The sequence below is a fragment of the Rattus rattus genome, chromosome 7, assembly GCF_011064425.1.
Source record: "Rattus rattus isolate New Zealand chromosome 7, Rrattus_CSIRO_v1, whole genome shotgun sequence".
NCBI lineage: Eukaryota > Metazoa > Chordata > Mammalia > Rodentia > Muridae > Rattus > Rattus rattus.
Genome location: NC_046160.1, coordinates 67,348,963 through 67,376,250, shown reverse-complemented (window position 1 = coordinate 67,376,250; position 27,288 = coordinate 67,348,963). Strand labels below are relative to the sequence as shown.

Below are 27,288 nucleotides of genomic sequence, written 5' to 3'. Positions count from 1 at the left end.
TTTATACCCAGCTAAAGGTCAAGGTTGCTTCTCCTGTGCCTTTCAGACTATAGGACAGCTCAGCTAAAGGTCGTCCTGGGAAGGATTTTCCACCACCTTCCTTTTTCTTAAAACATTTTTTTTCCTTTAAAGAATTAATGTCAATGAAAGTGCATGCCTCTGACTTTATATAGCCGCTAGCATTTTGATGACTTACATAAAGGTTTTTAAACCCTGTCAGTAACGGTTGTTAGCGCCACCAACAATGCTGGTGTCACCCTAAAGAACACAGATAAGCTTTAAGGTCTCAGCCTGGAGCAGGTCGCGCTGGCACACTGGTGCGACATTCTGTCTGTGTTTGCCTTCCGATGCACAATGAATGCTGTTTAAGAGACTGGTTAGTGTGTTGTAAAATTGTATGATTCAGGTTTCCAAAGGCATTTCATAAATTTTCTAGCTCTTAATTTATGTTGCTATAGTAACCAGAATGTTGGGATTTCTTGAGATATCCTCAGCCTTAAAATGACGGTGCTGTGTAGATTGTGACTCCAAACTCGGTCTCTGCGCGTGAGGAATATGTGTATGCCTTGTAGTTTTGAGTATTCTGTGAATGCCTAAGTACGACGAATGTCCAGGAATTATAATTTTAAAATGAAGTATTCTAAGATTCCACCTGATGTGTGTGTGTGTGTGTGTGTGTGTGTGTGTGTGTCTGTGTCTGTGTGTGTATGTGTGTCTGTGTCTGTGTGTATGTGGGTGTGGTGACCATAGTTTGCTGTCCAGTGTCTTCCTCAATTGCTTGCCCTCTTACTTTTCGAGATAGTTTTTCACTGAACCTGGAGCTTGATAAGCCTACTGACTGTGCTAGTCGGGGCTGGCCAGCAAGCCCCGGGGAACCTCTTATCTCTCCCTCCTCAGTGTCACTCAGCCTGGCTTGCTAAGTGGGTGCTAGGAACACAAACTTAGAGTCCCTAGGCTTGCACAGGGAACACTTCACCTTCTCCCCACCCACCCCCAGACTCGTTTCTATTTTATCAGCGTGTACAAATCTAGGTGATAGTGTTATTGACGGGGATCGTCTTTTCAGAGAAAGGGGATATTTTAAGGGGAGCGTGAGAAAAGGGGGACTCTCCTAGAAGGTATTCTAGAACAATTCCTGAAGGATTGAAAGGAATTTGCCTCTCCCACTCCACCAGTGTGAATTCCTAACAGGCGCTGAAGCACTTGGCATATTAATAACCAGGGGCGTGAAGGAAAGACAGGGGTTGGGCATTTGATGCACCAGTTACATCTGAAGTGATAAGGAGGGGATATAAAGATGTCTCTGTTGAGGTAGAAAAATAGCCAGGGAGCCTATGGTATGCAACACTTCCAGTCCCATGTGCTAATTCTACGGACCCAAAAGCAGTTGGGAAACTCAGTGTAAACTGCCTCTGGTTGGCTGTGTCCCCTTCCCAGCCCAGTTTACCTTATATCCCGACGACTTGATGTGCACTCCGCGTTTGGTCAGAGTAGATTTCATTCGGATGAAAAAGGACCGTTCAAGGGTGTTGTCAGTAGTTAGCAGACCGGGGCTGGTTGTCTCCACTGAGGAAGAGAAAAACACAGACACGTGTGACTTCCGCCTCTGCGCAGCGCCCCAGAGCCGTTACTCAGGTGCAACCCTTGAGTTCACTAAAAATAAATGACTGATGGGTGCTAAGAGTGTTGTAATCAATTTACCTCGTTGAGAAAATGTTTACTTTGCAGAAAAGAAAAAAAAAAAGAAAAATTAAGGCATCTAGAGAAACTCCTTTCCAGTTTTTAGCAAGAGCTTTTCAGGTCTTTTAATTTGCTGCGGCTCCCTGAGTGGGGCCTGAGAGTAAGTAATTGCCGCTTCCTTCGAGCATTGGCTGCCATGCGCAGAAGCAGTGCTTTGAGAGGGAAGGGCCCAAGTGTTGATGGGATGGACAGGGTCTAGGCAGGGATGCTCTAGCAACAGGGGCTGCTGCTCATTCTCTCTCCACAGCCTTCTCAGCTGAGTCTTTTCACTGTGAACAGGAAGCATGCAATCCTCTCAGCTGAGTGCGGATGGAGGCAAGAGAATGGGATGGACAGGCAAAGAGAAAGGAAAACGACACAGGTATTGAAGTCTCATCGCAGTGGCTTGTTGCCCCAGTTGTCAGCCAAACAGCAGAGCCTGTTTTTCTACTTCTGATTTTATTTTTTTAAGTATTTGTTTTATTTTTAATTATGTGTGTCTGTGTTGGGGCTCTGTGCACTAGTGCAGGTGCCCACAGAGGCCAGAAGAGGGCGTTGGATCTCCTGGGGCTGGAGTGACAGGGGTTGGTTGTGGGTCCCAGCTGTGGGCTCTGGGAGGTGAACCTGGGTCTTCTGCAAGAGCAGTGCTTGTTCTTAACCGCCGAGCTACCTTTCCCAGCCCCTCTACTTCTCCACGTTTAATACAGGACATTTTCTATCTTAAACAGAGCAGTCGCTCTACCCCAGGAAATGCTTCTAGACTGAATAGAATATGTTTTTACCTTTGTGGTGGGTGGCCACAGGTTGATCTAAGACCCTTTATCCAAGCAATGGCAAGCGGGCTATAAAAGTCAATTTCCTTTTAAAGACATTTTGAAGAGATTCTATAAATTGAAGCATTTTGCTGCAAAAAATTAAATTTGGGGATTTTATACTAATAAATATTCTAATTTTGGTCTTCTTAGATATTATTTTTTTCTTATTTGAAAATTAAAAAGAATAAAGTCCATCAACAAACTGGATTTTTTTTTACTAGCTTTAATTTAACACTATTCTTTCTTTTTTCTGAAACAGAGGTTAAACAACACAACAACAACAATGAAACAAAACAAACAAACAGACAAAATCCATGTAATGAAGAGCTGTAAGAGGCTGGGGACCGTGGCTCACACACATGAATCCTGGGAGGCAGGGGCAGGAAGATCTCTATGAGTTCAAGGCCAGCCTGCTCACATATTGAGTATCTGCACAGTGAGAGCCCTGTCTCCAGAAACAAAAACAAAAACAAAATTTAAAAAAACGGAAGGAAGGAGGAAAAGAAGCGAGCTGTAAGGATCATAGGAGAAAACAATTGTAAAAGAGATTAAAAATTGGGAGAAACTTCAAACTATTTATATTATTATTTATGTTTATTATTAACTATTATAAATATATAATGCTGTTTGTATATTTTAAAGAATAAGTAATCTCTCTTTTCCTATTGAATGTGACTGATGCTCAGGTGACAGGAGGGTGTGGCCACCGCAGTCACAGGCACTGTGCTCTCTGTGGCCTAGGGGACTCAGCACCTCAGTCATCGCTGGGTGAGGCTCAATCTCCTACTTTTTTAGCATTTTCTACTCTGGGGTGCAGGACATCGGACAACTGCCCCTTCCTTACGTGCCTCTCCCAAGGCTTTCTTTTTTTTTTGTTTTAGAGAGCACGGATCTGATGTCATTTTAAATGTACAGCTTTTTATCACTCGAGGGAAAAGCAGAGCCATGTTATATTTAGTACTTTCATTTCTTCTGATTAAATATGAATTACTATGAAATTTTTCTCATCATCTAACACGCCATAATACGCCAACAGCTTTTTAATACACTATATAAGCACAAACTTCTGCTCTAAGAGTTTAATTTGCCCCTCTAATCCAATCACATCAACCTTATTTCTCTTATCAGAGATTCCCATTTTGAATTAAATGAGCTCATTAGTTTTAATCAAAAGCAGAGAGATCAAAACTTAAACGTAAATGCTTTAGATCAGAACTGTCAGTCAGCCGTGCAGTTCTATTTTACTAAAACACAAGATCAGAGACCCTTAGAACCAATTTTTTTTTCTCGTAAGGGATGCCGAGAGCTTGAAGATGCTCTATCCTTCTCTCTCTCTCTCTTTTTTTCTTTCTCCCAAGGACAGATTATACATTTAAGGTTAGACTTAATTTATAGCAGTTTTTCATCCTGCTGGAAATGGAAAAGTATGCCCATCTACTGTTGTCCCTTACACATTTATTGACACTGGTCCTCAGAGACTTGAACTAACGTGAAGCCATCAAAATCCACAGCACCAGCTCGGCTTTTAAAAATTTAGCTCTGTTCAGCAAGATTGTGTTTGCAATAGCAGAGGGAACAGAAATAAAGAAACTTCTCAGAGAAGGGAAATATGTCTTTAGGGCTTTAGGGGTAGGGTTCTGGATGTCCTCACCCATTCGGAAAGGGAGCATCTCACCGTAGAAGAGAAGGTCATTCTGGCATGTTGAGAAAACTCGCTGCTCTCAGAACAAGAACTGCACAGTAAAACACTCAGAGCCTATGGGAGAGGCTGCAGTAAGGGGGCTTCCAGCTGGGTGAAAACAGCCTCGCGTGGGCTGGGCAGCCAAACACCCTGTCATGTCCTACGGAGGCAGGAGGACAGCATCCACCTCACATCATGGTAGTAAGTGCCTGAACATGCAGGGTAATGTTAGTGACACCAGGGTAACTGGTGTGTAAGGAATGCTAAGGTCAGGCTCTGCCCCAGTGAAGCAGAGATTTAGAATCTAAATTAACCATCATGCTTTAATTTCAAGAGCAAGGGGACCGAGGAGTCAGTGAGATGTAGGTGGGACAGTCAGAGCTTGTTTTCAAGATGGTGACTTCCACTTCAACTGCCCTTAGCTTCCCGGTTCCAGGCACAGGGGCCTGCCTTGTTCCATCTTTCAATGGGACAGGTGGCCGGCTTACTCAGAACACTCCCACCATGGCCAGGCTACCCTATGGGGTAGCAAACGGTTTATTGCAGTTGTCCCAGTGGTGTCTCTCCTGGGAAGAGAGGCTTTACTTGCAATGTGACAGGCCAGGGCATCCACCTCAGATGAACAGCTTTCTGAGAGAATCTCAGGTGACAGACAGTCCAGGTGGGAGGAGGGCTGCATGGGGAGGAGGCACGGTGGCTGGGCCAGGTTGTGGTTGTGCTGAGGGAGGGATGGAGTAGGGGGAGAAGTCCACTCGAGACCTGGGTTCTCCAGACACAGTGGCTCCATCTTATGTCTAAACTATTTTCGAGTGCTTTCTAAATGTGGAATACGCTTCTGTCAACTCTCAGAGACTGGCCTCTTCTGCCTCATACTCTGTAGGTTTAGGATTCCAGGAAGCTCTAACTACTGCCTGAAACACCAGGCAGATCTGTGGAGAAGCTGCACAGAGGGGTCAGATCTGCATCATGTCTACTCTTAGCCCATGACATATAAGCTTAAAGATTAAAAAAAAATAAACCATAAAAACAAGGCCAACATGATGAAAAGCTAAATCAAAACACAGGCATACATACTACTCTGTTCTGCTAAATCTCAGGGGTCTCAACTCTTGAAAAAAATGTGTGCATGTCCCTGTGGGTGCATGTGCGTGTGTGTATGAGTTCAGCATCCATGGAGGTCAGAGGCTCTGGATCCCCTAAAGGTAGAGTTATAGGCAGTTGTGAGCCATTTAATGGAGGTCCTAGGGACCAAGATCCTCCCTCTATAGGAGGTACGTGTTCTTCCTAACCAATGAGCAACCTTTCCACCTCCTCCACTTTTAAATAAATCTATATTGCCGCAGTTCTTGGAATATCCATTTTGATATATTTTATAAAATTTGCTGAAAATCCATAATCAAAGTCAGAATGTTGGCACATGCTGTAATCACAATGAAACCTCAGTTATCATTTATCTGCTGGTGACTCCTATTAAATGTGGACTGTGCTTCCCTTGCATCATCCTGGGGGAAGGAGCTGCTGGAGGAGCTGCTGGAGGAGGTAGGGGCAGGAGGTAGGTGGAGGAGGTAGGGGCAGGAGGTAAATGGAGGAGGTAGGTGGAGGAGGTAGGGGCAGGAGGTGGAGGAGGTAGGTGGAGGAGGTAGGGGCAGGAGCTGGCAGGCGTTGAGACAGATAGAGCTTTCTGAATGCTGTCAATATCTGCTGTGGGGACTCCACAAGGACACGGGTAAAGCACCAATAGGGCGATTATTTCAGTGTAGCCAAAGTTTTCAGAGCAGGTCTAGCATCTGAACCCTCCAAGTACCATCAACCCTGATGTGTGCAGGGAGAAAAAAGAAGAAAGAAAAAGAAAAAAATTAACTAAGAAATGTTGCTTCTCAATAGTAAGGTATTTTCTTTGTATAAGAGTATATTTTGGGTAAGTCTTTATAACATGGAATTAAATATAGCCATTCCCGGATCTCCATGCAAGATTGGTTCTAGAACCTCCACAGGTACCCAAATCTGGAAATTCTCAAGAACCTTCTAGGGAGTGGTAGAGCAATTAGTATGCATTAATAACAAACATTTAAACATTTTCTATCACTTGAGGACAACCTGTACTCTCAAAGCTCCTTGGAGCTGATGCTCGTGTCTTCTTTTAGACAATGAGATGTCATAAAAGTCACCTCATTCTCAGGCCCTAGTCCAGACGCTCAGCAGTTCCAGTCCCAGCAGAGCACAGACATGACATATTTACCTGAGTCTAAAGACTATGATGCAGATAGCACGCTTTTCTTAGCTTACATTATAATATACTTCTAATCTCCATTTAATTGTACCCTAAATAGCACAAGGCAGCATGACAGACATTTAACCTTGATCTCTTATGACACCCAGCATGGTTCATTTTGTGTGTGTGTGTGTGTGTGTGTATATATATATATGTATGTGTATATATATATATATATATATAATCATTGCTTTGGATATGTTACATGTTTATTGATATGGCTGAGGATATATATATGTGTGTGTGTGTATTCAGAAGCAAATATTCATTAAATACTGACTCATCAAATCTTTCCAACCTACTGTATGAACGGCAGGCCAAGCATGAATCTTTTAAAATCATAAAATTGTTATGGCAGGTCTTGTACTCATTCCAGATGAAATTTGTGATAGTTGTAAGCTGCCACGAATCCTTTCAAAAGTCCTCTTTTCAAAGGTGGTGCCACTTCCTGTTTCCTTGAGTGAGGAATCATCAGGCTGGACCTGATGATTTCCTTACTAAATAGCACGTAGAGGAGTGGATAGTGTATGACTACGAGCTGGCTCTTCCACGGTCTCTCCTGAGTCCTGACAGAAACCAGCGAGATGTGGTGACAAACTCAGAGAGTCCTATGGAGAGGCCAGTGTAGCAAGAATCACATTAATGACCTTGGGAGTGGACCATCCAGCCCTGGGAGCCTGCAGATGACTGTACTCTGGCGTCCACAGCCCTGGAACAAGGTGTTCCTGGGCTCCTCGCTTCCGGGAGCTACAGAGGCAGCCTTGCCTTTTTAAAGCTTTCCATGCTCAAGGACATCAGAATTCACAGCAGCTATGCTATTCATGTTAAACCTTTCTGGGGAAACCCTAGCTCTGTTGTGATACAGGATAACCAAGGACCTGGGTTGCGCTTGTGCAATGGTGGGAAAGTCGCTCGGCAGACTTGCAAGCGTAGGGAATATGAACTGCGATACCGATGTCATGAGGAGAGCTTCAACTGCTCAGTTGTGTTTTCTTAATATTTTAAAACCAATTTATTTATATGAGTACACTGTCACTGTCTTCAGACGCACTTGAAGAGGGCGTTGGGTCCCTTTACAGATGGATGTGGGCCACCATGTGGTTGCTGGGAATTGAACTCAGGACCTCTGAAAGACTAAGCAGTCAGTGATCTTAACCGCTGAGCCATCTCTCCAGCCCCAGTGCTTGGTTTTTAAAGTTGGTAATTCTCCAAAGGTGCTAACCACAGGACCATGACTATGCAATGTCCCAAGGTGGGATTATCTTTCCAGCCCCATTCATCCCCCTGGGTTGCTTGTGCTGAGACAAGGTAGCCTTCTTACCTGCTTTCTTTCAAGAATTCCCACTCCACCCTGCCACTCTCCCAAGCTATCAGGGTCTCTTCTCCCCATGCTTGTCTCTACAGAATTGTACAGAATTGATTTTTGTTTTTTGGAAGGAACATTATTTCAGTAGTAAGAGAGGGTGGCCGGATCTTCAGTAGTAAGAGAGGGTGGCCGGATCTTCAGTAGTAAGAGAGGCTGGCCGGATCTTCAGGAGTAAGAGAGGGTGGTCGGATCTTCAGTAGTAAGAGAGGGTGGCCGGATCTTCAGTAGTAAGAGAGGCTGGCCGGATCTTCAGTAGTAAGAGAGGCTGGTAAGAGAGGGTGGCCGGATCTTCAGTAGTAAGAGAGGGTGCCCGGATCTTTGGGTAGAGAATGCTTTGTCTCTTGAGAGTTGTGTTTCATCCCACAGGCCTGTCTTTGCCATGTCCTGGTACTACAGCCCTCAGGGTACCACAGTGGAATTGGTGGCCCTGGTGACATGGCCAATCAGTGCCCTCTGTTTTCTGTGCTCTGGAATGCCTTTTCCTTCCCAGGCAGTACAGTGGTAGGTATCCTCCGACTCAGAGACCTCAATGTCTACTGGGGTGCTTGCTCAGGATTGGGTTAAAGTGAGCCCCATTTATGTCAGTCTCACTAGGGTCACTTCCTGCTCCAAGTCATGTGAGTTTGCAGCTTTGTTTAGAAGCTTGCAAATCATTAACGAAAACTCCAGAGCAGAGCTGTGAAATAACCATGGTTCAATAATGATATAATATTGAATCAGATCTTTTCAAAGTAACATTTAAAGTATTCTGGGGAGGTGGGAGAGAGAAAGAGAGACAGAGAGAGATTAAAAGAAGAAAGGAGAGGGGGAGAGGGAGGAGGGGAAGAGGGGAGAATAGAGAGAGGAGAGGGAGAAAGACAGAGATAGAGACTAGAGAGAGACAGAAGGGGAGAGAACGGGGAGGGGGAGAGAGACTAGAGAGAGAGAGAGAGAGAGAGAGAGAGAGAGAGAGAGAGAGTGTTAAGTCTAATAGCCTGCCAACCCCTGCCACCTATCAGGACCCCTGGCACTCCTGGCTTGACTGGGGATGGGATCCTAGGACTGAGTAGCTTCTCAGGCTCCTTGTGCTAGGCAGGGCTGCTGCTTGAGGCTGTCCTCTGAGGGAGCATGTGTGGCAGCTGCCTGCAGCTATCAGTTGTTGTTTGGGTGATATCTCTGTGGGAAAATATACACAGTGTCAGCGACAAGCTGCTACCAGTGGGTGTTTCTATACACAACTACCGGGCTGGAGGGTTCAAGAGGAATGGCAGGTATTCTGATGATAACCTTAGAGAGAACGTGGGAGCCACTGTGACTGTGCCAAAGGATACACGGTACCAATACTGTCAGCCAGTGTTTTAAATCTTCCTGGAAACTTCCTATAAATGTTGCCACTTGAGGGATCTGCTCTGGAGGAAAAAATATAGCATGCCCTCCTGGGGCACAGCATGGATTCCATTACGAACACTGTGTACGGGATCGAGTGTGGCAATGCTTTTATCACTGCAATAAAAGGGTTACGAGCCAATCCCTCATATAAAGGATCCTCACCAGCACGCGGCTTCTTCTTTCTCCTCTGCCTCATTCCTGTATTTCCTCTCCTCTCTTTACACTTTCTTCTCCATTCTTCTTTTCTTTACGATACCTCTGATGCCAGACAAAGGGCATCTGGACTCAGTCTTTGTAGTACGGTACAAAATAATACATAAACACCTTTGTGAAGGCAGCTCAAACCCCATGTTTTCTATTAAAAACTCATGTTCAATCTTCACTGCTGATAGAACCGAATAGCTAACGCGGGGAACACTGTATATCAGAAAGGTCAATAGTTATTATGAGCTACAAATATATTTTTTTTTATCCTTCGGGCTGTTTAGTGCGTATCACAGCATGAGCAGCTGTCTCCTTTAATGCTTTTAAAATTAGAATTCCCAAAGAAGAAGAAAAAATTATAGTTGCAGTGATTGCTCTTTGCTTTTGTAAGTTTACTTTAATATACTATTTTATATACATGGATCTTCCGTGCAGCCTACTCACGGAGTGGTAGCTGGCAACCGGTATGCAGCCGAGCGGCCATGTCTTCTTAGCATTCCAGCCAAGGCTCCATCTCAGGCACAGGTGTTGGCCAGGCTCTGTATTTGAGAATGGAGGTATCTAGAGGAGCCTGGAGAAAGGTAGCAGCAAACACAAGGCCGCACTCTGCCTTTCCCCGCCCTAAAGCTGGGAAGTACAACTGCTTTGAGGTGGGAGTGGCTTCCTCTCATCAGATGAAGGTTAGGGAGTGGACCGAACCTCTGGCAGCCAGAACAGGACTCCCCGCCCCAAACGCATACAGTAAGAGCACACCTTTTAGATTTTCAAAGGTTGCTCTCTCCTCCCTGCCTTGGAATGTTTTACCTTTGGCTCATCATGTAGCCCCACAAAGACAATATTGCAAATACATGAATATTCATCATCATATACATCAAATATTCTATTACAGCTTGCTAGTTTTTTCAGTTATATTAGTTATTGAATGACTCTAATAGTGTGAATGATATCTATATATCTATATCTATATCTATACCTATACCTCTATCTATCTATCTATCTATCTATCTATCTATCATGACATTTTAAATGTGTTACTTCCAAATATTTGTTCGAAGTTATGAGGAAGTTCCTGTCTTCAGTGGAGGGGAAGCAAGGGGAGAACTTGTGAACATGGCTGAGGCGTTCAACACTCTTAGGTGTTCCCACTAAGATATTCAGAGAAAGCAGATTGTACAGAAAGAGTGGGGAAGGACGGAGTTAAGCAGTCTTCTCTCCTTGGTGATTTTTGGTGTTAAAAATAAAGGGCCCCGTGAGCATCTGTGCTGATTGTGCCGCTAGAGCTTACAGTCGTGCGTGTTGGAAATGCCAGCTGACAAAACTTAAAGCTCAGAGAAACTTAATCAGTACAGAGAAAGATGTGAACTTCTGGGATGGGAGGAAGAAAGGGAGGATGAGAGGGAGGAGAAGAAAAGGGTCAGGAACGGAGAGCTATGGGTGCTCTGGGAATGCTGTGCATCCAATCGTCAGCCAAGCAAAGGCTGGTGGGAGACTGAAGTCAGGTGAGGCTGTGATAGACCATTTGGGTAACCAACGGATATCAACAGGAAATAAATACTATAAGATGATGCAGTAACCTCCGTAAAAGATTTGCTACAAGTCGGGGGCTAGCCTGGCCTACATAGTGAGACCTTGTTTCACAGAGAAAAAAAAAGATTATATCTGTGTTTGTTTTACAGCATTATGAGGTTATGGTTTTCATGTTATTAGACACTGTTAAGACAGCAAATGGATACTGGGACTCTAGGACCACTTGTAAAACAAACATTTTAAGAAAACATTATCATACCTTCATCTGTTCATGTCATTACATCACTTTTAGAAAACACCATTTTTAGTGGCTATGCAATATTTCTTCGACATTAATCTTACAGCTCTGCTCTTGTTTCTTAGGGTAGATCCCTTGAAAAGAATCCTACTAGCCGAAAGGGCAGGAACTGATTTTTGAAGGCTCTTAATAGGTCTAGACAAACCAATTGCCTGAGAAGTTGTCCCGTGTCACTTGCTATGCTTGTCGGCCATGTTCGATGCTGTTCTACTGTGACGGTTGTCTTAAAATATGTGTTCTTATTTGAGAAAAAGACCAGATGAGCGAGATACAGAGAAAGGTACTTATGGGGAGCTCACTGATAAGCCATACGCAAAACATCTTACATCTTTAATTTGCATTCCTATTTTTAGTGAGGATGAATTACGTTTTAATACATATTTATTGGCCATTTGAATGTTTTCAGTAAGTCATATATTTATGTTCTCTAGTTTCTAATTGGGCTTTTAGTATTTTGGTTTTCAGTTTGAATGAGATCCTTGAGTATATTAAGGTTATTAACTTTGACACATTTCTTGACAATATCTCCCTACTTGTTTGGCATTTTCCCCCACTTAGCTTATGTTTATTGGTTCTGATACGGTTTAAGACTCGCGTGTATGTTTTTCCTCCCTGAGTTTTCCTCAATTTCTCTTTTAACAGAATTTTTATTTTTCATCTTGAAAAATGAAGCACAGTGAATGTTCAAACTCAAGGTGAGTCAGTGATTCTTCAGGACAAGGAACTTGGTGTTTACTAGATCCCACCACGAACTCCGATTCCGGCATGCTGCCACCGTGTGGCCGGAGGTACAAAGAACAGGAGCTGTGCCTCTGAACCAGGTCAGGGATGTTGACAGACAACTGCATGGAGAACAGGGACAGAATGCTATTTCCTTTTAAAAAAATAAGTATGTATTTTATGTGTATTTGTGAATGTCTGCATATGTGTGTGCATCATGCTGGGGGCTGATACCTGAGGAGGTTGGAAGAGGACACGGAATCCCTTGCAACTGGAGTTACAGGTGGTTGTGAACTGCCTAACATAGAGGCCAGGCCTGGAACTCAGGTTCCCTCTGAACCTCTGGGCCTTCTCTCCAGTCCCATTACTATTTTTTTTTTTGAAGAGCAGCTTTTAAAGCTTTTTCAATTTAGGCAAAATAGTGTGGGAATGGCAGCAGAAAGAAAACATGACCATTCTTCCTGCATAAAAGGGACTGAACTGAAGTAGTCAGAACACTGCTATGGTTCAAGAGTATGGCCTAGAGAGGAGTGGGGCTCAGTGAGGGCTGAAAGGAAGGCCTTGTGGGAAGGCTGGTGGTGACTGGAAAGCTTGCTTCTAATTAGAATTTCTAGAGAAATTCAGGGCACCCTATAAATTTTTGGATAAACAATGAATTTTTTTTTTAGTATGATCCAAAATTGCATATGTTTCAGATTGAACTGGTAATCTTGTATTTGCATTTGCTCGTTGGGCTGCCCTCTGCCTAGAAGGTTTGGGATGATTGCAGTGAGGTGCTCAGTAGGGATGTGAATGGGGTGGGGGTTGGGGTAGGGGTAGGGGGTGTTTAGAAGACAGGTCCAGGCTCCATCAGCTTCCAAGATGGAGTAAATGCTGAGTGCACTGTAGGGACAACTGCAAGCAACAGTTGAGGACTTAGGTGTCATTTGGTACGAGGGCCTTTTTCAGATTTATCCTCTCAAGGATGAGGCCTAGCACAACAGTATACCTCTCTCTCTCTCTCTCTCTCTCTCTCTCTCTCTCTCTCTCTCTCTCTCTGTGTCTCCACACCACTTCTGGAATGATGGCATCTTCTGCTAATTTCCTTATCTGTTCCCATCGAAGGAATCTTGGGTATGGATGCCTGTATCCCAGATCGTCCTGAAATGGTGACTTTTGAGATGCTTTTAGATAGAGGTACTCTATCAAATCTATCATCAATAAGGAATTGGAAGTTATTGATTGAGGAAGAGTCTTGGTAGCATTATTTTACTTGGTAATGATTTAGAGAAGCCAGAAACTGGAGAGAACTCAATAATTACCTTCATCTCTTATTTTGCTAATGAATATCTCTTTAGGACATCTTTAATTAAACGAGTATTCCTGTCTCATGATCCCAATAAATTGTGATGACCAGGGTTCTATCTCCTGACCTAACGCCTTCAGTCTCCTGCAAGACATTGCTTTCCTTTTGTTGTGAGGAGGTCAGGGTCTCACCATCATGGTCTTCACCTGCTAATGTATGTATGGGCACAATTTCCATATCTGAACTCCACGTTAGGTCATTTGTGTATTTTCTTCAAGGCTATGCATAATCTTCCCAAGTGGTGGGGATAAAAAAGCTGTTCTTTTTTAACGAGTCCATTTACATAGCTTCAGTTAGACCTGCCATAGACTTGCCTTCTCTTCGTCAATTAAAAAAGATAAAGGCCATTGCTACCAGTCATGAGGGAAATGGGGGTAAAAATTGCCTTTGCTGAAACTGGGGGCAAAGCAGATTTGTGGATCTTAATTACTACTATTTCTTTCCTGTTTCATAAGACAGGGTGATCTTTTCAAATAGAGCTTTCTAATGATATGTACAGCTCATGTACTTAATATATGAAATTAAATTAAATATAAACTTACCATCAGCGTTTCAGCATCGTGCCAGTAGGCTTCTGAAGCTGAACTGTATATATTATGATGTTAAGTAACTACTTTCAAAGCTGCTACCACATATTATTCCCTGTTGCCTGGGAGCCGATGCCCTCTCTGCATTCTTCATAATTGTTTCATGCTTAATTCCCTCCACTGCAGGGGCACCAGATATTTATGGCTACCCTTGTTCCAAGCCTTCAATTATTTGACCTGACTTGAGAATGAATCTGTCTATAACAGTGGGCTACTTCACCCACTACTCCATTTTTATCCTTTCCTTTCTTGCTAACAAACTCTATCTGCATGTCATTAGTAAAGTTCTGATATTTTTCAGAACTGAATTTTAGAACTGACCTATGGATTTGGATCATATACATGGAGAAAATGGCCCTGCCATGGAGTCTGCCTGTTTCCTTGTGAACCAGTCCAGTTACAAGTACAGCTAAATGAACTTGGAAAAGTTCCCCTGAAAGGACTGATTATGTAAAACACTTGAGCTCAACCAGGCTTTCCTGCTGCAGAGAGACTGTGAGGTGTTTTGGATTCACTATGTGAACACTGTGTGAGGATTAGGACAATTGGTGATGTTCACTATTTACACGAGAAATCATGGTGCCTCATTCTCACCTGGCAGATGTACATGTTTCTTTTGTGTGTTAAAATAGTGCATGGTAAATTCATGGTCTATTTGAAAACCATGAACATCTGATGTTCTTGGTGAACCAACTCTTATCTATAGGGGAAGTTAGGCCGGTGCTGCAGGCCCAGAAAGTCTCTGTTCAGATGCTGTGTCCTACCCTACAAAGCTTTAATGTTATTCTTCATACCAATAGCCAGCATCTACAGTTCATCTTCTGAACGTAGAATGTTGCTTCTTGAGCAGACAAAATAGCTCTGTATACACACACACACACACACACACACACACACACACACATGCACAGAGAGAGAGAGAGAGAGAGAGAGAGAGAGAGACAGAGACAGAGACAAAGACAGATAGAGACAGAGACAGACAGAGACAGAGGTGATATAAAAAAGAAATGATCTTCCCATCAAAATAATTTATTCTAAGAAGCATATTTTTTCCTAGACAGTTTGAAGTCTGGAGTTTCAGATGCATGTAAGTCCAAAACATAAAATTAGCTGTACAAACCCTTGGTGTTCTGACAATTATTTTCCTTTCTCTTCTAGCTTGTTGAAGAAGAGCACTAGCATTTAGACACATGCAGAATATGTAATCTCAGCAAGGTGATATTCTTGGTATTTTCCATATATATATTTCTGCCATTGTATTTTCACTACCCAAGAGCCCGGGCTCTTATTTTTTTTCCGAAGTCTGAAGATCACCCCATGGATTAACAAATGATTGAGGATTCTCTCTTAAAAGACTCTTTAAAAAAACTGTCAGAATCAGCCTGAGACAAAGATTTATTATGAACTATTTAAAGGGCTTAATATATGTATCCCCAATGAGCCCTTGGAGCAAACTAAAAAGAAGAGTGGAATTCTCAAAGAATAGAAAAAAAAATTCTCCAACGCCCCACTTCTTCACACCGTGATTACTGTTTACTCAAAGGATAAAATGCCTACCCTGTCACATGGAGACTTTAGAAGCCACAGTCCTGCTGATGTACAGTAAAAACAAAACAATGAAGACCGACAGTAATGTGTGCGAGACAGGCAGCTGTAATTTACTTCCTAACCTGTTCACTAACACACTAATGTGCCTACATCTTGTAGCAGGAGCTGATCCCTGACCCATGCAGCCATCAAACAACTACCCAAGTGTTGGCTGTCACAGAAGCCGGGACCATCACCTTAATTATACGTTCCCGGATAACAAGCCTTCTCTTAATGAGCAACTTTTCTCCTGTGTACGTCCCAGCCCACCCCTTCTGTCCTTGAGAAAGGCCCAGTGCAGTCCACTGCAGCTGGAATTTGTGAGGCATACTCATAACTGTCCTCCTAACAGGTAATAAATACTACCTGAGCAGCCTATCTGCTTCAGGAAGAGGCCAGGACAGAATTAAAATTATAGGCTTATACCCCCAGGAGACTCCAGAGGAGAGGAACAACCAAAGGAAAAGTTTGAACTCAGAAGCCAGTCTTTGTCTCTCCATTTATTATTATTTACTTATTTATAATTTAAATATATAATTAAATATAATAACAGATTGCTTCAGAGGGATTTATATTTGATGATGAGGGCTTTCCTCTTTAATAGGGACAATTCCTATGTGAACCGTCCTTTACTTTCTTGTCCCTGTAACAGTCCCTATCTCTGGAGTATCTCCTTCTGCCTGACAACTGATGTGTGTAAAGAAGAGAACTTTACAGGGAGGTTTTACCTGAAGCCTGGGGACACTGTGCCTTCCTGTGGAAAGAAGACTAAGAGCAGAGGACGAAGAGTGAGACAATCATTGCAACATGGAGATTTATTTCCGTAATGGCCCCAGCTCGACACTAGTTTGAGGCCAGCTCATCAGAAAGGAAAATGCTATACACCCTGGTGACCAGTTAAAGAGGAGGGATGGACTTGGCCATCAGATTTATTGGTTCAATTCCCATTTTATTTTAATCTCCACGAGACCCTACTTCCTTTCCTTTCAATAGGTTAAAGCATTCTCTGCGAGGCCGTTTTGGTGTATTTGGTAGAGTAGATGGCCTTTTATGTGTCTTCAAAGAACTCAGGGCAGGAAGACTGCTCAGTTGCTGAAGCATTTGCACACAAGCATGCAGACCTTAGCTCAGTCTTGACCCTCAGCACCTACAGAAAAGGCAGACACATGCCTATAATCCTAGGGTGCAGACAGAAGGATCTCTCGGGCTTGTGGGCCAGGCATCTAGATGAATTGGTGAGTTTTACGTAGAGTGAGAGACCCTGTCTCAAAAAGTAAGGCCGGGACTGATAAAGGAAGGCATTCAACATCGACCTCTGTACTTCATGCACTGCCCAACACACGAACAAACACGTGTATGAATGCTTGTGCCCCCCCACTAATGTGTATATATTTGAGTAGAGCATATGAACCAATCCATGTAAACATATAGGTTGGCACATGCTAAGACCTACTATGTGTTTATAGTTGTTGATGCTAACATCTCTGCAGGTTGATTCCTGACACCCATTTTAAGGATCACTGGGTAGTTGAGAGACTGGCAACGGGCGGTGATGCTTGGCAGTCAGTTGGCTCCCAAAGTAGAAAATCCCATTCTAGAAAAACAAAAGTGGTGTCTTCAGGCGGGATCAAACCAGGGAAAGCAGCAGTATGGTGTAGGGGCTGTGCAGATCTCATGACATTAGGAGGTCCATGTAGTCTTGGGTTCAGCATGTGGGTATTTTTTTGTTGTTGTTGTTTTGTTTTGTTTTGTTTTTCCATGTATCCCCTTAAGGAAGTAAAGGGCATGATGTCACCTGGGTCACCAAACTTCCAGAAAACTTCGGGGTAGTCAAATGTACATGAGGGTGAGGTTTGCTAAATCCAAGTTAATTCTGAGTGGCATACACTGTTATGAGGCCAAATGCAGATCTGACCAATATTAGAAACCAGCCAACTCTACCGTGGCACAATCTGTTCTCCAGATTGAGATGTGCGGCCCTAACACTGCGGTGGGGGTACCACGAGAAACATCGGAGGAAAGACTTCTAGGTTGATTACAGCTCAGAGACACCTTGCTATCGTGAGCTCGATAAAGACAGGAAGAGAACTTTAGTCCACGGTTTTGCCAGATAATGGGGGATAGTAAACGTAACAGGAGAAAAGCAAATGTGAAAATAAAAAGAGAGACTTTAATGGACAAAAAGAGAGGAGCTAGATAGAGTAAGGCGGGGGAAAGAGAGAAGGCTGAAAGTTAAAGTGCTAAGAGGGATGAGGAAAATACACTGTAATTATGCAGATGATGAGATGATAAATTATACCAAACAAGAACTTGGTGTGCTGAGGAAACAGGAGAGAAAGAAAGGGAGGAGGCGTGCTCTTTTACTGCCGCGTCATGTCTGTGCCGACAAGCTGGCTGCTGGTTCTGGGCTGTATATGCTAAAATCCAATCAACTTCCTAGGCCCAGACAACCAAAAACACATGAATTAACACATATTTGGACACTTACCTCAAAAAACATAAATCACCACGAAGGCAGGTGATCCCAACATTGGCAACTACGATAATGTAAAAGCTAAACAGTAGGTGATTGGTCAGAATTTTCTCAATAGCCGTTTTACTGTGGTGAATACCAGCTTTGAGGTGCAGGGATTAGGGTTAATGCCAGCTGATTTACATACACATTTAATTTAGTTGTCACAACACCCTTTGAGATAAGCACTTTTATTTTTCCCATTTTAAAGAGGATCTATTGTCTATGACCACGCACTCTCAAACCCCACAACGGGCTTGTGGAGCATGCCTTCAACTGGAATCCAATTTATTCATTGTGATTTACTTGGAAATCTTTAACTTTCCGCACTTCTGCCGTGGTGCGTTTCTGAGGCCTGCTGTATGGAAATGGAGAGGAACACACAGGGCTCTGGCAGGGAGACTAGCAGACTTAGAGGGATTTTAGTTTATTTTCTAGATTTAATGAAATGTGTACTATTCTATGATAGTCACTCTGTCGACTCATGCTCACATTTAAAGGGACAGTGCTCACTTTTCTAAAGCTCCCCAAAAAGCATGGTGTCCTCTGAACAATTCAGATTTCAGAGTGAAGTCAAAACTCAGCGACTCCCCACAGAGGTGGATATGGCTGGACTCTAGGATTCTTTGCTACTTTTTGGTACTGAAGAAACTGCCTTTTTCTGCTTAGTAACACACACTCTCTCTCTCTCTCTCTCTCTCTCTCTCTCTCTCTCTCTCTCTCTGTCTGTCTCTCTCTCTCTCTCTCTCTCTGTCTCTCTCTCTGTCTCTCTCTGTCTCTCTCTCTCTGTCTCTCTCTCTGTCTCTCTCTCTCTGTCTGTCTCTCTCTGTCTGTCTGTCTCTCTCTCTCTCATTGGAAGGAAGTGGACAGAGACCATGTTACTGGTCAGTCCCCTCGTTTATGTAAATCTCACTGTAGTTGCTGCTCCCTTAGTGCTCTCTCTTTCTCCAGCCGACTTTCCAAGTACTGTCATTTGCCAGTTAATCCTCTCCACAAACCCTCTTTTAAAAAAATCACTGAAGGTTCATATTGCTTTCCTTACATAGTTGGTAACACGTAAACAGGGCAGCGCTCTCTCTGGTGAAAAGAATGAATTGGAAGAATCTCAGAATTACAGATGATGTAAGGAAATATAAAGGAGGCCTAGTGTGAGGTGACAGCCAAGGGTCTACTGAGGATAAAGAAGCTGGGGGTTACAGGGTCAGGAATGACAGCAGAGAAAAGGAGAGTGAACCAGGAGAAGGTACAGGACTCAGCAGAAGAAACAACGAAAAATCACCCAAACACTGGTGGGGTCATGACCACAAGGTCATCTGGGAGGGTAGAGTGGACTCAGTGGAGAGGAAAATGATGGTTGTTTCTAGGGTACCTGTGCTTCAGTTTAGAGCAATAAAGTTCTGGGATGCTGGCCACAGCTGTACCACATTTAGATGTATTTGATGCTTCTGGCCTGTAGCTTGAATATGGGCCAAATGGCAGCTCTTGTCAGATGGGTTTTGCCCCAACAGCAAGCATTAGGCCCTGGACTAATGAAATACGATACGATTTCAGGTGGGAGTGCAAGAGATTAATACAAACATATCAAGGATCAAAGAGAGATGGACCCAAAGGAAAGGGCAACCATGGTTTCCACCAAGGCCATGGGAGTAGAGGTTGGAGGGCTGTGTTTCAGTTATTTGTCAATTGAACAAACACCTATGAGGGTCTTAAGCCCGCTGTGCTTGGGGTTCAGAAATGGAGTGTAGCCATGGTCTTAGGAAATATCTGGTGATAGAGTTCAGAGGTCAGCGTTGCTGTGCTGTTGTGTAAGTAGATGAACACATTTAATGTGATCCAGCCCAGCCCAACTCAGTTTTAAGATAGAGGCTAGACTCAGTGCCCAGGACAAGTACCCACCATGACTGACAAAGCTACCACAGCACTTACAAGGCTCAGCGATCTAAAGGAGTCCCCTATAGGTAGAGCAAGAAAGACTGTGGGAGGGGAGGTGACTTTCTCAGGGTCACCTCACTCCCCAGGGTCAGATTAGGGCTTGCTAACCCATTCTTCTCTTGCCTAATACAGGTTTGAAAGAAAAACAATCAAAGCTTTATCATTAATCAGAACAGTAAAGGTGATTCACATGTTCATCAGGCGCCCAGGACTCATTGAAATAAAATCAGAGTTTACTCTCAAGGACTCAAGGGTTATTGTTTCGTAGGACAGCCACAAGTCATATAATGATCATCATAAGGAAGGCACAGAGCCAGACTCCAAACGCAAGCCGGAAACTGTTCCAGAGTGACTAATGCAATAATATTGAGGAATGTCACAGGTCCCTATTATAGTCAAAGTCACTTTAACTAATTGGCTCAGACCATAAAAACAGACCATCTGGGTCAAATGACGCCACTGCACAAAGCTGCTCTGCTCAGGCATCGTCTTAAATCAAAGCTTCCCAATAGGAAGGGGACAGGGGAAGGATGGCCGCTGTTCCCAGGATCGTGAGTGAGTCAGAATGTGCTTAAGAGCATCAGCTAGCTCCAGTCCACGGATAGTGGTGACACTGGGCTTTCTAGGCATCACGTCGTCCTTCAGAAGCATGCCGCACCCCATTTCCGGAGACTCTACATTGTTTTGAGTCAGGGCTATCTCATAGTAAGATGCCTGGCCATCCTGTAAAGGCCAAGAAAACAAGTCCTGTCAACTGCGGACTCTCAAAGACACAGATGTCAACTTGGTCTCCAAAGCCAGTGATTCGGATGAACAGGAGGAATGGAATCGATGAAATTATTAATCATGACTCAGGATAAGTTGACAACCATCTCTCTTGCTTTTAAAAACAGAAATAGAACATCATTGGCGCTGTTGACTGCTTTCCCTTTATTTCTACATTTTTCTTAAATAAAACAAAAACAAAACTTCTCCAATTTCTCCCCACTAACCAATATTTACCTCCCTACTGAGCTACCTCTTCTAGTTCTACTGTTCAGGAAAACAAGGATTACCCCTAAAATGCTCAAAGCCCTCCTAATCTGTAGGTGAAGCATGCTTGACTAAAGCAATCCATCATGAATCCAGGCTCACAACTGACTTCACAACAGATCCATTCAGCAAGTCCTGTCTGAGTTTCTACTGGTGTTAGTCCCTGCCATAGGTTTGAGGTCACAGTGAGACAGCAGGAATGGGACAGAAAGAAATTCTCCCCACAGTACAGTCTAATTCTATTAGGAGGATAAACGGATGTGTGAGTGCACACACACACACACACACACACACACACACACACACACACACAGAGACTTATATATGTGTATGGGGGGTATGGAGAGAAACATACCATACAGATGTGTTTGAAATGGGTATGAAATGCCTGAATGGCTAGAAAGGTCAGGGAAGGTTGACATCTGATTACAGGTTTGAAGCACGCAAGGTCCCTCTGGATATCTGGTGGCATAGTTCTGCGAGGGAGGACCAGGCTGTTGAGAGGTCCAAAGGCAGGCATGTATTGAAGGGCTAACCAGGCCACCACATCCCAGCTGTATCTCGATATTGCTGTGAGGCTATGGCTACTGCTCAGAGCTCAAGGGAAAGACTCATGGGTACCAGGAAACAGCAGCAGGATGGCCAGCACCAGGCCTTCATGATTTCGTTAGGCCAATCAATGCCCAGCGAGCTTTGGGACTGTCCATTCTCTAGGAGTCAATTATAGTCTGAGTAAACGTCCTTGACAGACAGTTGAAACCTGAGGGAGACTTGGATTCTGCAGCTCAGTTTTCCTGACCACGAACACCTCAGGGAGGAAGGGGCAGGGTTGGTTCTGGGAGGGGAAAAGACAGTGGTAAAAATAAGACCATAAGGCATCTTGATGGAGCGAAGGAAGCCTTGTATACGGAGAAGCAGGATCCCAATACAAACAGAACTAACCCACTGGTTTCTCTAACCACTAGCTCAGCATTCAGGGCTTCTCGTTAACAAACCCTAGAGTCACCTTGCCTCCCTTTATGCACAATGAGCACTGCCCAGTGCCTGGAGTGGGAAGAAGCAGTTTTTCTTCAGGGTCTTACGTATGTAATAAATCCACCAAAGAGACGTCCTACAGCCCACTGTGGGCCATTAAGCAGTCACCCCCTTCCCCTTTTAGTACTGTTGACTCCAGTTAGCACTGAGTACAGTGTGCTGTGGATCTGAGAGCCTGCAGGTCACCGGCTTGGAAGTTGGAGAAGCAGTGGCGTGGGTAGGACAGTATCTTTGGCCTTTGTCTAGGAGACTCGGGCAGCTGCTCAGAATGCAAAAGCTAGCTTCCTAGAGACCGTTGCTTTTGTCCTTGGCTTTTCTTTATGATCCCTGGCTGGACTTCTTATTGCTTTGGTGGCAGCAAGGATGATGACTCAGAGACCAGGAAGTGTGGTGACTGTCACTGTCCCAGGGCAGCTCCATTCAGGCCTGTTGTCCTTTTAGTTGTTCGGCAGAGACATGTTTAGTTTTAGTTTTACCTGTGCCAGCTCAGGCTGGGCTGTGGTACAGAGACAGTCTCTCAAAGGTCTCAAAGGAGGACACTCTGGCTGTAAACCTACCAGGTCCTTCCCAGCTCGGCTCCTTTCCTGACTGGTGTTTTAAAGTCTTCCAATGATGGGAGTTTTCAGAACAAAGCCCAGTACTCGGAGTGCTTATTTGCATGTCGATTCCCAGAATGCTTCCCCAACTTTCCCTCTCACCATAGTGATGCTTTTGTATCTCTTCTGCTTGGGGATAAATGGAGAGGAAGGGCTCGAAGTGGGTCAGCACAGTGGCCTGGCACTTCCTTTGGCTGAGTCTTTGCCCAATGGGGTGGAAGCCAGACTTCCTTCTCCCTGGCCCTCCAGCTCCCCTCAGCAGCCTTGCAGATCTGGGAGGTCTGCCTTCTTTAGCAGCTTTGGGGTGAGCAGGGCACCTGACCATGGGAATATTCCTTCCTCCGGTCACAGGCCCATGTGAGGGACCCTGGTGGGGTCTGACGATGCTACTTGCTGTGTTCTCACCATCTTTCCCTTTAACTCATTTCTTGCCTGTCCATATCCCTGGCTGGAAATACTGTGTGTGTGTGTGTGTGGGGGAGTGGGGGGGGTGGCAGGAGCAAGCTAGGGTTTCTTTTCCTGTGAGACAGTATCCAGGTCCTGCCTTACAGTCAATCAACTGTAAGTGTCCTGCAGCACTGTCATAAAATGTGAGAATTAAAACATCTTTTTTCCATCAAAAGATTCTTTGAAGTTGCAGCTTTGGCTGAATTTCGCAGAAGGGCACATAGAAAAGAGTGTTCTGCACACACACTTTTTTTTTTTTTTGGTCCAGTTTTCTTATCACGTGGGAAACACACTAGTGTCTATAAAACGTTTTTCTGGTCTCTTTTCAAAAAGTCCCAACTCCAACCTATGGGACACTGGGACACCTGGGACCAATAGCACGGTTTGCTATCTAGCCAGCTATTGGTGAAGATGGTGTTGCACTTATGAACACAGATGGAATTCAAATAGTTCCTCTTGTCAGTGGACATTCTGTTCTATTAAAATGATATTATTAAAATCATATTAATTTTACCTTGGTAAATGTTTACTGTGTAGGTATAAAGTAATCACAAAGTGTATTATTTGGTACACACATGTATCTGTTACAGCAATAAAGCATCATCTAGGAAATTAAAAAGGAGGTGGGGGCTTCAGTGGTAAGGGGAGTTTGAACGACGTGTTCTCCCCCAGCCAAACTGTGGGAGCTGTTTTGTTCTGGAAAGTCTGTGTCTGTGCTTAAAGCTGTATTGTGATCCAAGAAGCTAGAATGTGCTATAGGATGGGGGAATATCTACTCATATGAGGAGCTAGATTATGTATTTCTTAAGTATTTATGAAAATGTAACTTTGATTATAAAATGTATCCCATTTTCTAGCATACTACCATGACTCTAAAGTATTTCCAAGTGTGTTTTTTTTTAATTAATTACTTCTACTTTGTGTGTATGAGTATTTTGCTTGCCTGTATGTCTGTGCCTGGTGCCTGCAGAGGCCCTAAGAGGCATTGGGTCCCCTAGAACTGGAGTTACAGAGAGTCGTGATCCACCATGTGGGTGCTTAGAACGGAACCCAGGTCCTCTGCATGAGCAGCCAGTGCTTTTAACTGCTGACCCATCTCACCAGACCCGCCCCTCTCTTTCTTTTTTCCTTCCTTCCTTCCTTCCTTCCTTCCTTCCTTCCTTCCTTCCTTCCTTTTTTCCTTCTTTCCTTCCTTCCTTTTTAAGTCAGTGTATTCGAGAAACCAGAAGTAAACAAAAAGTAGTACAGAAATTAGTCCATGGGTTTCCCAGGAAAACTCCAAGGGAGAAGTGTGTCCCCATGCCCAGTTCTGCTTATAGAATGGACTCATTTTACTCTCTATGGGGCCATGTGGCTTCAGTGTGTCTCCCTGTTGGCTCCCTACATGCCAGAGAGAGGTTAGGGGCAGGACCCCTGAGAGGGAGAACACCACCATCTTGGCTGGACAGTGGACATTTGACAGTTACTGTTGATATTTCAATACCCACACTTCCCTTAGGTGTTGGAAATCTAACAAATCGGAAACTGGGTGGTTCTCCAACTCAGGACAACTTGAGATCTCAAACCAAACAGTGCTTCCTCAAGTTGTGCCTCCTCATTCACAGATTTCTTGGATATAAACCATCTGCCCCTCCCACTCCGGCTTGTATCTAGACCCGAAATCAGGGAACTGCAGATATCTCTGGTTTCTGATTTATTTTTCAATTAGAGATTGGAATTGGTGCTCACTTGCAAATTCTGCCTTTGCCACCCAAGTCTGAAAGTTGTTAAATCACATCTCATTGTGCTAATATCTTCCTATCTCATTAGCAGAGATTAAATTTGCTAATGTAATATGAAAATCACTAACATACTATGAGTGCAAACAGAAATCAAAATCTCTACAGACTTCCTAAAGGGAATGTTGAATGTGTAAACATGTCTCTCTAGTGGGTTGCTCTCGCTAGCATGTGTGTGAGTGTCAAAGCCTGCACTTCCCTTTGCCTCAAATGCTCCAGGCTGGGGTGAAGGCTGCAGGTGCTGGGTGGGAGGCTGAGGGCAGAGGCAGGGCCGCAGAAATCACAGGTCATATTGATTACACTGTCCCACATGTGGGGAAGAGCAGGGATATTTTCTTTATTCTTCATTTGGTTAAGTGGAAGAAGAATATGGTTTGTACTTAGACCACTGAATTGGCATCCAGCCCTGTTGCTCATGGGCCAGTAGCAAGTCTGTCAGGGCCTCCATTTTCCTCTCTATAAAATGGTGACTCAGGGCATGAGAGTTGTAGTTTTCTAAGAATCCTTCATTGTGGTTGTATTGAATTATATTCCTACCAGTGACACATAAGGATTCTGTCTCACACACCCTCACAGGCATTTGTCATTTTTTAAAAAGATTTATTTGTAGTTGTGTGTGTGTGTGTGTGTGTGTGTGTGTGTGGTGTGTTTGTACATGTGCACACGTGAGCATGCATGTGTATACTTAAGTGCATGAGTGTGCGTGGGTATGTGTGTTGTCTTTGTGGGTGTGCATTTCTGTCTCTGTCTGTCTGTGTCTCTGTGTATATATGCACGAGAGTGCAGTTATCGATGAGGATCAGAAGAGCATCCCCCCCCCGCTGTGTGTATGTGTGTGTGCATGTGTGTGTATGTGTGTGCGTGTGTGTGTGTGTGCATGTGTGTGTGTATGTGTGTATGTGTGTGCATGTATGTGTGTGTGCATGTGTGTGTGTGCATGTGTGTATGTGTGTGCATGTGTATGTGTATGTGTGTGTATGTGTATGTGTGTGCATGTGTGTGTATGTGTGTGTGTGCATATGTGTGTGTGTGTACATGTGTGTGTGTGCGTGCACAGGTGTTTGTGGGGTTCAGAAGAGCACATCTAGCTCCTCCATCAGCTAGAGGTCCTGGCGGTTGGGAGCCGCCCGACATGGGTGCTAGGAAACCATCTTGGGAGCTCTGCATGTGACCTCAGGTGCAGAGCCAGCTCCTGAGGCTGCTGTTCCCCATTCTTGTTTGTTCGGTTTTTGCTCTGCTAAGAGCCATTCCTAATGGGGAAAACGGAACCTCAGTGTAGCTTTACCGTGTGTATCCCTGCTGGCTAAGGGTGCTGAACATTTTATATGTGTTTATTGGCAACTAATACTTCCTATTTTGAGAACCATTTGTTGAGTAAATTTGCCTAGTTACTGACTGGATCAGTGACTCCCACAAGAGCAGCATTTTGAGAAACAGAGCAGGCACATGAAATTATTTCCTAGCCTAGAAAGAAATCTTCGCTGATGTTCTCATGGCGTCTACCCTTTTACCTCAACTTCTGCTATGAGTCTCTTCCACCGTTCAATCCCACCACCACAGCAGCCTAACCCCTGCCCTCCTTTATTCAGAGGGTGGGTTCTGTCCTCCAGAGGACCAGGGATGGGGAAGTGGGGGCGGGAAGGAGCAGAGTATGAATTCTCTTCTGCCTCTCCTGGTGTCCTGTGATATTATTCATCGGGCTTCGGGGTGGGACAATGTTTCTTTTCCATTTGAAATAGCTAGAATGTATCTTATAGGAGGATGATTAACTTTCTTTATAGAGTTAGCACCTATCCCGTCCGGGGGACAATGCCTTCCTTTCCCCAGCACAATGGGGTAAGTTTGCTGCATTTGTAGAAAGTTGAAGTGTGCTCTTTGGGGAAATGAATAGCTATGCTCATGGTGTCAAAGGAAACCGGAAGAAAAATTGTATCTCTCCTCTACATTACTGAGAAGGAGAGAAAAATCTGCCGCTGTATTCAGACAGAAGAATGGACAGACTTCCCTTTGTTGAAAGTCTGTGTCCTTTGTGGGCATGCTATCATTGCTACCATTGAAGCCTCTCTAATAATTCGGGGTGGAGAGAAGCTGGGTGGAGAAGGAATTGGAGGTTCATGTGCGCACTCCTTAGACACTCCCCACTGTAGCCGATGGGAAACTCTGTCAATATGTTCCAGGCTCCATAAAGGGTCCCAGATCAGTTAATCCCACAGGTAAAAGGAGATGTCCCAGGTGGCGGGGAAACACGTGCTGGAAAACAAATCCTTCAAGAACAATTTTACAGGGCTTGTCCTTCTATTTTCATAATCTCCAAATAATCTGACAAGGGCTATTTCAAACCATCTGTATTTTTCCCCCCCTCACCCATTTATCACACAGTTTAGATCTCAGACCCCTTAATGAAAAACAGCCTTAAATAATTCCTTTTCATCAACAAGTTTCACCATCTCCCTTTTCATCTTCCTCT

At 44.0% G+C, this 27,288-nt stretch overlaps 1 protein-coding gene across 7 annotated transcripts in view; it reads right to left on the bottom strand.

The window, feature by feature from the left end:
- The window catches only part of Npas3 (neuronal PAS domain protein 3), an 814,553-nt gene that overhangs the window by 65,922 nt on the left and 721,343 nt on the right, over positions 1-27,288 (bottom strand). For all 7 annotated transcript variants that reach the window (XM_032907733.1, XM_032907727.1, XM_032907728.1 and 4 more), the window contains one exon: positions 1,448-1,566. In XM_032907733.1, the coding sequence (XP_032763624.1) occupies positions 1,448-1,566 (119 nt within the window). The remainder of the gene's footprint in view (positions 1-1,447; positions 1,567-27,288) is intronic.